Source organism: Megalops cyprinoides, chromosome 7 (assembly GCF_013368585.1).
Source record: "Megalops cyprinoides isolate fMegCyp1 chromosome 7, fMegCyp1.pri, whole genome shotgun sequence".
NCBI classification, from domain to species: Eukaryota; Metazoa; Chordata; class Actinopteri; order Elopiformes; family Megalopidae; genus Megalops; species Megalops cyprinoides.
In genome coordinates, this window is record NC_050589.1 from 39,327,406 (window position 1) to 39,339,722 (window position 12,317).

The 12,317-nt window shown below is 40.5% G+C and overlaps 1 protein-coding gene across 2 annotated transcripts; it reads right to left on the minus strand.

The window, feature by feature from the left end:
* Positions 1 to 247: 247 nt before the first annotated feature.
* Positions 248 to 11,457, minus strand: LOC118781205 (death effector domain-containing protein-like). Of its 2 annotated transcripts, XM_036534135.1 has the most exons (6): positions 11,137 to 11,457; positions 10,875 to 10,919; positions 5,003 to 5,719; positions 3,320 to 3,427; positions 1,143 to 1,280; positions 248 to 871 (listed from the first exon to the last, which is right to left on the minus strand). In XM_036534135.1, the coding sequence occupies exons 3-6, from the start codon at positions 5,577 to 5,579 to the stop codon at positions 471 to 473; spliced, it is 1,224 nt and encodes a 407-aa protein (XP_036390028.1). In that variant the 5' UTR covers positions 5,580 to 5,719; positions 10,875 to 10,919; positions 11,137 to 11,457; the 3' UTR covers positions 248 to 470. The 2 variants fall into 2 exon arrangements, with proteins under 2 accessions (XP_036390028.1, XP_036390029.1); XM_036534136.1 differs by lacking the exon at positions 11,137 to 11,457 and having other exon boundaries at positions 10,875 to 11,084.
* Between the last annotated feature and the right edge of the window lie 860 nt (positions 11,458 to 12,317).

Here is a 12,317-nt window from a genome sequence, read left to right on the forward strand (position 1 = left end):
GCTACTTTCCCATCACTGTGACGTTCACTGCTGTGAGTGAGAGGGGTGTCAGGCACCCAAGCTGAGATGGTATAGACTTCCACATTTTATCAGTGCAATTAAAAAATATAAATATATTACAAGAATGTGCTGACAAAATGTATTTAGCAATTTGCCTTTCACAGTCTACATTTAGCAAAAAAAAAAAAAAAACAAATATCCGAATCCCAAAATTGAAAACCGAATACCTACCCAAAAAACGAATATCCGAATAGTTGAATATTCGGGCCCAGCCCTAGATGTAATCTCTCTGTTCCCCCAAAGCACCCCCTGCAATCACCAGGTTATGATGTAATCCCTCTGTTCCCCCCAGCACTCCCTGCAGTCACCAGGTTGTGATGTAATCTCTCTGTTCCCCCCAGCACTCCGTGCAGTCACCAGGCTATGATGTAATCTCTCTGTTCCCTCCATCTTTCCCTACAGCCACCAGGCTATGATGTAATCTCTCTGTTCCCCCCAGCACTCCCTGCAGTCACCAGGTTGCGCAGCAGTTTGCATCTTCCAGCCTGGTAATCTTCCTCATCCACATTGACGAGGAGCTTGATAGCCTCATGTCCCACAGCCTGCTTGAGAGAGTCTGTGATGAAAACGCCCTTCAGCGCCTCCAGAAGGGAGCCGTTGATGTAATCCCGCCAGAAAGCATCCAGGTAGGTGAGCTCTGAGAATTTGATGTCACAGATGATAGAGCCGAGGTCCCGTGACTTCAGGATGGTGTTGGCCTGGTTGAACCTCTCAAACTGCCTCTCCAGCACCTCCTGCTTGTTGGAGAAGATGTTGCCCTGCAGTGCAGATTCGTGCTGGCAGTACTCTGCACGCACTCGCAGGCGGATATCTGGAGTAACACAGGGAGGGAAAGAGGGAAGGGAGGAAATAAGAGAGACAGGAGAGACAAGGGATTGGGTAGTGTGAGGGACAGGTGGAACATGACAAAAGACAAAGCATCCCACAACCCAATACAAATGTGCAGATGAGGCAGGGGTATATACAGATGGTATGAATGTGCTCCTTTACCCCTACAGCATCAGCACTTTGATAGATACAGGGACTGCTGAGTCTCTGTGTTTACTGCAGCTCTGTGTGTCCACCTGTGAGTCTGCGCTTACCGCAAGTCTGCTTCTCTCGGCAGTCAGCAGATGCGTGGGTCCTTTTCCTCTTGCGACTGGGTGCTGCAGGTCCAGGTTTGGTACGTGGGGAGCACACCTGAGGTCCTGACGGGGAGCAGTGGATAATTGGCTGGGGACCTGTTGGGGTGTTCAGTTAAGATAAGAGGAGACAGAGGTACAGGTTTTGAGATAACCACCCACATAAAGTCTTATATGAACTCTACACAACCATCACAAGACACTTACTACCTGTGCAGCATGGGGGTAGGGACTGTGGGCACTGTGTGCAATCAGACTCTCCAGTTCTGACCAGCGCATTCCATTCCATCATAAGAGAGACATAAATGCATGTCTGACTGATGTTCCCACTTGGGCTGCAAAATTCCAGCAATTTTCAAAGTGGGAAATTTCCCAATTATGGGATATTTTGGGAATTTATGGAATTTAAAGGGAATTTTGAGGATTTTATGGGAATTGATGATCCGTCACTGTTATACAGGATACCCAACTGCTCATCTGAAATGCCAGAACTCAAGACATACACTTGGGGTCCAAAATTATTGGGACACTCTGAAAACCCACAATATTTTTGTTGCATATTCCATCAGACATTGGGAAAGTCATATTTATGTCAATGTCAATTTCAGCTTCATCTTCTGTGACCATGTTCCAACCTTGTTAGGTTTATATAGGCTTCAGTATGAGTGTTCAATTAGGGGGCAGGGCAACGTTCAATCAGGCCTAATTGGTCATTTTTGTTCACTTGTCTGCACTCAATAAGTATGTAGGTACCTTTTAAAATTAAGTTAATGTCATGGAATTGTCAGTTTGTTCGGCAGAATTAATGTCATGCATATTATTAAAATGTTGGAAATAAGGGTAGTCATCAGGCAATCGTGTGCCAACCACATAAAGAGATGTTTTGAAAATGTTAATAGTTGCCAAAACATGTAACTGTTTTCGCCACACCATAAATTAGGTTTGAGTGATAAAACTAATAGCTACATGGACACATCCACACTTAACCACAAAATGCCCAGGTGTCCCAATAATTTTGGATCCTAGTGTATTTATTCATGGAAATTTCAGCAGTGATTAGGGATCTATTTAAAGACTAGGGATCAGTCTCTCTTTCAATTTTAAAGAAGACCCTAAGTGCAACTGAGAAGTGCACTCGTGTGTGCAGGATTAAAAAAAGGATAAATACCTAAAGTTGCTGAGAAAAAATTCCTGTGGAAAACTTTCATGGAATACTTAAAAATTTACCAGAAACTACCTTTGTGTCTGATGTCATGAGTTACTTTAACACAGCAGGTCTTTTAGGATTTCCTTTACTACTGTATAAACTGGGTGGCATTTCATCTACCCAGAAACACTGACAACCTGGAAAAATACATGTTTTACTGGAGAAAATCACTATTCAGGTACTGGTGCCAATGCTTCCCATCACTGTATTCTGTCAGGTCTGTATGCACTGCTCCACCATGTGCAATACATGCTGATTGATCCAGCGAACGAGGGAGCCCTGAGCACTCTCTCACAATGAGCTTAGCCTTTCTCACTTCTTACTTCACCTCATGACCTATAAAATAAAACTGATCCTGAAAGAGTTCAGAAGGCCTATCTAGGACCCTTATTCATAAACAATGCAATTTACTTCAGAAAAACATGGTCATGTCTATTCATCAGCCTAATTAGCTACTTGGATAACTTTCATACAGAACCAAGATGAAGGACATCCATTTTCTAGGTACTGAAGCATTCGCGATGATGTAATGGGGCAGGGAAAATAGCAAAAGAATAACAAAAAAGAAAATAAGGAAGATGAGAACTCTAATATGCTTGGATCCATAACAAAGGGGTTGCTCTTAGGTATGGTGAGCTTCATGTTCAAAACCAAAATCAAACTTTACATATAACTGTAACCTATAATAATGATGCATATGTCTGGGGATTTCCTGCAAAGCAGGACCATTTTTACAGAACACAAAAACACAGAAATATTCAAGTGAACACAGTTTGTCCAAAGTTACATATTCATGGCAGATAAAAGTCCCGCTATTGTCCCCAAAGCCAAGGCAGCACAAGGTGTACATGTAGGTACTTCTCACAAAAAAGGTCTTAACTTTTAACTGGAGATCTACTTTCATCTCATCCACATTAACTGTAGCCCTTACCTGTCCTCCTGCGGGGTGCAACACCCCTGCTTTCCCCTGCTCCTCCCCTGGGGGACACATAACACACTGATGTCTCCTCCAGGTATTTATCAACCGGGTCTGGACAAACTGAAACCCAGGAAAAGAGGTACAGTTTGTAATATCAAACAAAGGAAATTTTTAGCATTACATCTATAGTAAATTACAAAACAATCTTAACTCTCTTTAATTAACATCAAGAACATACCCATTTACAGTAGGGATGTAACGATACCAAAAACTCATGGTACGATAATACCACAATAAAAAGTCCATGATATGATATTTATCACGATATTTAAAAATGAAGAAAAAATGATGACTTGAAAAAATGTCCTTTATTAAATAATAAATCAGCATTTTTAAAATTAGTTTTTCCTTTTAACTTAAAGTGCTTCTGCTCTCCTTAAAATAAAAGTAGCCAGCCATGACCTAAGCAACTGTTGCGATGATGGCTAAGCTGACCGGTTCAATGGGTAAATTAACAGCTAGCTAACTAGACATTGTCACATTGCATTGTGCAAATTAGTCAGCTAGCCAACTTGACATTGTCACACTACAAACAAAGCGTTAGCTACTTTGCAGCCTGCTAGCCATGTTTTCCACTCATACAAGCTCCGCGAAAATCCCCAGTTATACAATTTCCCCCCCTTTGTAGATACTTGCTTGATGTTTAAATTTGGTCTGGGTGGTCCTAATCCTTTAGTTGCCAATTTATCCTGATTACTACGACGACTGAGCGGTATTTCTCTTAATGACACAATCGGGTTGTTCTGAGTTGAGGTAACATTAGCCATGTTGACCTTGAATGTGACAAGATCGCTGGCTGCTCCGGCAATCCCTACACCAGGTTACGTATGATGAAAGCACATTAGTGCAAGACCACCCGGAACCCATACAGATTACACTGCAGTGCCTGCTGTTAGAAAAAAATTGGCTTAACATGAGAGTCTATCAGGGCGATCTGGGTGATTTTTATCCAGACTGAAATCGCCCGAAAGGGGTGGTACTCCACGGAACACAACCTGACGCTGATTGGACTATGATATTCAGAGGCAGAACAAACTGTCTAGAACAGTCACAGCTAGCATAACACTGTGGTAAAATGTGATAGAAAAATTCCCTCCCTTTCCCCCTTTGGCGGTGCATTTCTCGACCACCCTAAGGAACAAACCTCCCCTGGTACAAATGCAAAACAATTATAAAAACAATACAAAAACAATACAATTTTTGACAAGGAGAGATAGTAGAATGCAGCTATACTAGCGAAATAACCATGTAATATCCTGGTAGATTTTGTCACAGTCCCCTGACAGAATCGAGACATTTTTTTATCACGATATCACGAAATTCGATATATCGTTACATCCCTAATTTACAGGGTTTACTACATGAATGTATCGTCCATTCATATTGCAAAATGTGTATCCAGGAAAAAACACAGGATTTCATTACAATTACAGAACACCACAAAGAGCTGAAAAACAAGGGATGCTCATGCTGACAGCTGTTCTGCCAGTGCTACAGATTATCTTAGGACACAGTGAGATGCACTTTTTGCCTTGCTGGTGATGTTTGTATGAAATGATTATTGTAATGTCCGAACATTTGTGTAACATTATTCCACAGAAGTGAGAGTTGAGTGGGATTGCTCGCAAGGCTCACCAGTCTGCCTCTTTCGGAGCGTGACATAGGGCAGCAGGTCGTGCCGCGTGATGATCCGGAGCAGCTGTAGGATGTGTCTGAAGTTAGTCTCATCACAGCGCCCCTGTCGCTCCAGTGCGAGCAGAAAGTCCCGACCGCTCCTAATGCCACCCCGCTCATATTCATCGATGACATCCACAAAGAGGAAGGACAGCACCCGCACATCGCGGTGCGTGAGCTGGGCGCCCACGATCTCAAACATACGATGAAGTGAGTACAGTCCATACGCATTATCCACAGCTTCCTCAGGCCAGGGCTCAAACCGCCCTGTTAGACATCTCCGGGACAGAGAAGATGCAGCAGAGTTTGATGGCACACCCCTGTTAACACTCACTCCACTAGAACTTCCATGGTAGGGAGATGAGGCCATTCCCCCCATTGTGATACCCCGGTTTGGGGTGGAGCCAGTGGTGCTGTGGGAGGAGTCTATCTGGCTAGGCTGTGTAGGGGCCCTAACCGGATTGGCTGAGGAGTACCGGGAAATGAGCAGGGGAGGGTTGGTGTTAGCATGGGGGAGCGGGTGATGTTGTGATGTCATCACTCTGCACCAGGAAAGGGTGAAAAGAGGAGAGGGGAGGACAGGGGATGCAGCAGACCCCAGAAAAACCGTTCTAAATGGTGTTCAACTCACTTCATCAACCGTCTGTTTCTTGCCAAATGTCCACCTCCAAACAACCTCTATTAGGATGGAAGAAAAGAAAAAAAAACACAAGGTTGACCACTAACTGGCCACATTTTCCTGACATAAATTGAAGGTGTAAACATGTTTTGTTTTGAAAACTTTAATGTAGTGTAACTTGAAAATGGAGGCTATTTTGAAAAAACAGCAGACAAACATTCACCAAGAGCTCAAGAGTCATGACATCATGACACTTTAAATTCTGATTACCTGCACCACTACAATTATTTGTTAAAGCAACTATAAATTCACATTACAAAAGCTTTTTTTGGATGATTTTGAAGATCAGTGACAGGGCTAAATAATTTCATTAGCCATTTACTGGTCATTTCTTCAAACATACTGTTCAGTTTTTTTTACAAAGCTGTTTACATAAATCACCTCTCCTTTACATTTAAGTTTTAAAAATGTAATTTAAAGCTGTGATTATAACTTGAAATACACACCTACTTAGATCAAATATTGATCTACCTACTAGGAATCCTTACATGTCTTAAAATATTCATATGAAACTTTTTGCCTGTACAGCTGGATGTTTACAATATAACAATGACAATGACTGCTTAAATCCATACCTGACTAACAGGTACACCAGCAATTACACCCAAAAACTGAGCCTGCAACCGTCAGCTTAATTATATTGCTCTCATTATCAATACATTACCACATCTATTTCATTATAAAACCTCCACAGTTAACTTATAGAGTCAGTTTTGGAGATTCGCAATCTGTACTTGTACCTATACTTTCTAGTAGGGCTGCAACTAATGACTATTTTGACAGTCAAATAATCTATCGATTATTTAATCTATCGAATCAACGAATAATCGACTATTCGGATAATGAACCGCACAATTAGGCTACTCAATGGATCTTATTTATCTATCAGCTTTTAAATTTAGCTTGAGGCTGTTTTAGGCATATGCTAACTAACAATAAAGACAATAAAGATGAGATCCTCATTCAAAAATACATTTTTTAATGAATGGTTACTAAGACTAATTCAGTGAGGGCAGTTGCTTGCTGGGAAGTACAAGTCTGCTACCTTTGAAGAAAGCCATCCATGGTAGCATTACGAGATCCAACAAATCCATAACTCGTTCAAATTATTTCAAATGCAACCCACATTGGGCAAGCACGCATAGACATGAGTTGTAGAAATCTTTCGCAATTTAGAAAGTATCAAATTCTCCGGTGTTCTCTAAACTTGTGCACTCGGCAGCAACAATATCTCCAGCCATTACCGTCAGCATAACAGCGATGCCATTTTTGAGCAGAGAATTTCTAAATAGCAGACGGGCTCTGCTTTAACATTGTAAAGTTAGGGCACATGTGAACAGAATCGTTGTGAATAATAGGTTATTATTTGCTACACTGTATGTTCAATGGCATTAATAATTTATTGATCAAGAGAACATGCATTTCAAAATAGAAAACGTTACAGCTCATAACGTGAATTAACATGGCTTTTAATGCTAACATTAGCTATGCCAGCTAGCTAGCCAACTTAACGAAACAAGTCTTCATCATCCAGAGAGCCAATTTCCGGGTCCAAATGCTCCTTCAGATCCCAAAAGCAAACTCTTTTCACAATCACTTCCTTCTTTCGTGAGGCACCATTGAGGGTTAAAAAGGGTCTACATTCTTTCAACTCTGATAGAGTGATTAGTGTAGCTATTCTGCCAGGTGGTATAATCAAGGGTAGAGTCCAGGCATCCATGGAAAAGGATTTGCGAGGTTGAGGCGAGTTATAAGTTAGCAGTGATCTAGCTAGCTAGTTGACATCTAAAGATGATATGCCATGTTCTGGCTGAGGTATTTCTAAAAAAAAAAAAATAATAAAAAAAAAAAAAACATACAGGACTGCTATAACTTTGGATGTAAACGAGGATAAAAAACTAAATATGTATCAGCCAGGTTTTGGAGGGTTAGCGAAGTTAGGCTAGTTGACATATAATGATCTGCCACCCCCTGGCTAGCTACAGAAGTATCATTAGGCTAATATAAACACAGCACAGCACAATGTCTTTTAGAAGTGTTAGGGTTAGGGTTAAACTGTTTTCAATACAGGTGCACATTGAGGGTCAGTCAGTGAGGTACAGCACCTGCGAGTGCCCCATCGGCAGAGACAAGTGCCATCATATGGCAGCCTTGTTGATTTGGGTGGGGGAAAATGTGTCCCTTGTTGTTTGAATAGATCCAAGTCCAAAATTACTATTCAATTGTCATTCTACTGCTTTCCTTGCGATGAGAAAGAGAAGAGGCTGCAGTTGATAAGGTAAGTTACAATTCTTAAACGAATGAAGAAAAACAAAGCTTGGCACCAGTGGGTGCTAACATTAGCTAGCTAACCTAGGTAACGTTAGCACCCACTGGCAAAAGCCAAAACGGCCCTTTGCGGATACCCTGGCTATGGGTTTAATAGGGTGTTTCTTGCTATGTACCCACATCTTCGTGTTTCGGTTGTCAGGCTTGTTGGTCAGACAAGGGCTGACAAAGCTATTTTCACCTTAGCTGGGCAGCACAGAAAAAGGGCTGATAACCGAAACACGAAGATGTGGGTTCATAGCAAGAAACACCCTATAAAACCCATAGCCTATATAAGGGGTATCCGCAAAGGGCCAGTTTGGCTTTTTCCAGTGGGTGCTATTTTTAGCTAGATTAGCTAGATAATGTTAGCACCCACTGGCGCCAAACTTTGTTTTTCTGCATTCGTTTAAGAATTGTAACTTACCTTATCAACTGCAGCCATTTCCTCTTCTCTTTCTCATCACAAGGAAAGCAGTAGAGTGACAATTGAATAGTTTTTTTGGACTCAGATCTATTTAAAAGACAAGGGACACAGCATTGCAGCATGCTGAAAAGACAAGAGCCTCAGACAGTGCAGTAGAGGTTTAGACCCGGAAACAGTATTATCGGAAGGTTTATACGTCACATCTTAACAAGCGGATTGTTCACTCCAGTAAAGCAACATAGCTTAGGCTACATGTTTGAGCATTCCAAGTCAGCATGAAAAACACATGTGATGATGTCACCACCTAATCAACAATTAAATTCGTTGGCAACTAATTTGGTCATTCATTTTAGTCGACTATGTCGATTATTCGTTGCACCCCTACTTTCTAGAGATACCTCTTAACCACTACATGGGTACAGATTCAATTCCATGAGTCAACAGGAACCTACAAAACTAGGCTACATCCTTTCTAGTGTATGCATGAGCTCCTAAAATATCACTGCTATCCTCAAGCTTTTATTCCTTGATGTAATAGTGAGCTTACAGAAATAATGTCAGCTTTAAGACCTGAGAAATCACCTTTAACTGGAGTAGAACAACTGTTGAGTAAAGTCTCCATATCTGGATAAAGATTTCAAAAATCTGAGTTTACATGTTGTTTGTCCTAAAAAAATACAGACTATAACTAGACTCAAGACTGCTCCAACAAAACAACGGTTCATACTGTCACATATGCAGTACCACAAGCAGAAACATGCAATTCCTACCTTCCTTGTGCGCATTTCTACACACAAAAGCAGCCACAAGTATGGTATGTGGCAGCTGGCTTTTTAACAGGCTGAAAATGTAGGCTGTTTTGAAAAACAGCCAACAGCTAACCTAACTAACATGAGAAGAACATTTCAGTTTCCACAATGTCCTTAGGATGAACTGATGGCATGCCACTTTTTTTTCATGCCAAAAGTTATTGCTCACAAATAACTGCTTGCAATTCAATTACAAATGAAAACGTATTTTAAATGAAATATTTGCCAGGCCCAATGGTAATTCATGACATTAAGGTTTTAGTTTCCCATACTGAGTGAATTATTACATGTTGTAACAATGTGTTAAAATTTGCATAGGTATTCTGTAAATACATTATTTGTCTAATGTAGGATTTAAAGTGAAGGCTGCTTACTGTAACAATTTCATTAAGTGCATGCTGTTTTAAAAATAGGCTATATATGCAACACTTTCATTGACCTCTTACACCTGATAAAAGGATAACTAATTACATCAAAGGAGTAGTAATTAAAGGCATTTATGAAATGCAAGAATCCTCCAAGTTGACCAGTATTTTGGTTTGTAAAAATTTTACATTAAATAGAAGGATTTATGAACTGTAATCAGAACACTGTTAATGTTTGTCTAAATTGTAACTGGCTGAAAGTGACAGGTCACTGGTGAGAAGAATAATTAGGCGTGCCCAAGGATTGCAATGATATAATTCAGTAGAAAAATTAAGATGAAGAAGAGGAATAAATGGACATGTATGGCCTTTATTGTGTGGCCACGGTAGATAATATCCACCTTCTATGTGTTTAAATTAACGTAAATGATATAGAAGTAAATAAATTTAGGAGTCTGTAACACACAGAAATACTAATTAACTGTATATCACCCGTACTGGAAAGTGAGTTTCAACAACCTATGTTAATTCAAAGGAGTTAACTATTTAAAATTTCAAATCAGCATAAGTCAGTCTGACTGGCCAATGTGGGGGGGGGGGGCACTTTCCAGTAAGCACAGAGTCCCAGTATAATATACAGTATATCAGCTTGCTAGAAATTGTTGATAACTGCTGATGTCAACAATTACAACTGACAACTGGTAGCAATTATTGGTATCTAGTTAAAACTCAATTGATATAGTCACTGGAGATTTAACTGATTGCTATTCAATCGAAACATGCTTTGTGCATTTCATTATTTGCCTAGCCGAGGTCATTTGTGACATCTGAACTCCCACTGGAACTGGAAAACCTGATGATGCCGTCAGCGGCCAGGATGGAAACCAATGTCTCCAGCCAAATTAATAGCGTAAATTTGCTCATGTTACCTAGCAATACCTAACGCTATATCCTACAGAACTGTGAATTAATAAATAAACGAGCTAGCTATCAAACTACTAACAAAACTTGCGAACTTTTAGGATGCAGGGACATATATACCACTGAGATCCCCTCATATTAACGTCTACAACGAAGCAAACGTTACAGTTAAAGGACCAAAGAAATGCAATTTTCCTCATATTCTCTAGTGGCACAAAGTAGCCATCTAGCAAACTTTTAAAACACATGAAAAACTAGCTCAATTACCCAACAGTGGGTGCACAGGGAAAAGGTAAAGGAAGCTGCATCACATTACGATACTTACAGTTATCAAACCCTCATACATGTCCAGGCTCCTTTGAACTTGCAGCTGTAATTAGGAGATAGTGTGGAAGCGTTAGTAAGGATCAGCCTATGTCGTTCTTAAAACTAATACAGCTTACAAATGTACGCGCTAGCTAGGAGGATCTGGGCGTTATTTTCTGCCCAAATCCCGATAATATCGCGACACAGGACGCAAGCGATAATAATGTATGAAACCACAGCAGCGATCCAGCAGCTCGAACATCTTGAACAACGTTACTTACAAATTTCAACCGCGATGCTTCAAAGTGTTGCTACAAATAGGAAGAGGCTATCACAGCCGATGTGTGTTTACTTATGAATATATAGGTAGCGCTAAAGCGTTAGCTAGCCATTTGAAGAGTAGCTAACGGTACTAGTGCACTGCTAACAGTAGATTAAAGTTACATCAAACTCTCCGGTGCTTTCTTTTCTGTTGCAGTGTCTTCAATATTCTAAGCGTTTTAAAAAATTATATCATAAAAACATTATTTAATTACGGTTTGTCCTAATTCGTTCACAGTCTACACCTCCGTAGACACGACCATTTTCGTTCATCGGCTAAAATGAAGGAACATCCGGGATGTGGTCATATGCATCATCCGGGAAATGCTGGAATCTTTCAGAAGTCAGAGATGCAGGCGACAACAACAATAAGAATTTCAGTTACGTATAATATTAATCTATATAACCCTTTTCTCAAACTCAACGAAATCTGACAGGTATGGAATATAAACGGAATAGAATACACCATGGCTAAGTATTTTATTAGTAGTGAGGGAACCATGATTGCAGATCAGTCAGAGCAGCACTGTAATGGAGGTGGTTTTGAGCAGCTGGGAGTGGAAAGGAAAGACAGGAAATACACACGCAGTACCCTGAATTTCCTCTGTTTAGATGCTAGGAGCATAAAAAATAAAATTCTGGATCTAGAAACTGTTATGAGTAATAGTAAATTATGATGTTGTTGGGATCACAGAGACAGTGGCTTGGTGCAGGGGATGGGGATGAGTACAACGTAGAGGGATACAAGCCGCTAAGATAGAACCAATAGAAGAGGAGGAGGCGTAGCTCTCTATGTAAAGGATAATCTTAATATTCTGGAAATTCCAGGAATGGAGCTCCTTGGTGTTAGTGAAGACATATGGATTAAAATATTGCGTGAAAATGTAAAGGGTCTGAATGTCAGAGTATGTTATAGGCCACCAGCCTCAGACAGCAGTGTTAACAGTATGCTCTTTGATAACATTAAACTAGCATGTCAGGAGGGTGAGACAATAATAACAGGGGACTTCAATTACCCTTCAATTAATTGGGAAGCTGTGTCAGGTCAAGGTAAATGCGAGGAAGAGTTTTTGGATCTTGTAAATGACTGCTTTTTGATACAGTCTGTTACTCACCCTACAAGAGAGAACAGGAGAGAGGT

Coding starts and splice junctions, on each gene's coding strand:
- LOC118781205 (XM_036534135.1), bottom strand. CDS start 5,579: ATGACATCACAACATCACCCGCTCCCCCATGCTAACACCAACCCTCCC. Junction 3,428..5,002: donor GCTCCGAAAGAGGCAGACTG/GTGAGCCTTGCG, acceptor CCTGGGTTTCAG/TTTGTCCAGACCCGGTTGAT. Junction 872..1,142: donor CCGAGAGAAGCAGACTTGCG/GTAAGCGCAGAC, acceptor GTGTTACTCCAG/ATATCCGCCTGCGAGTGCGT.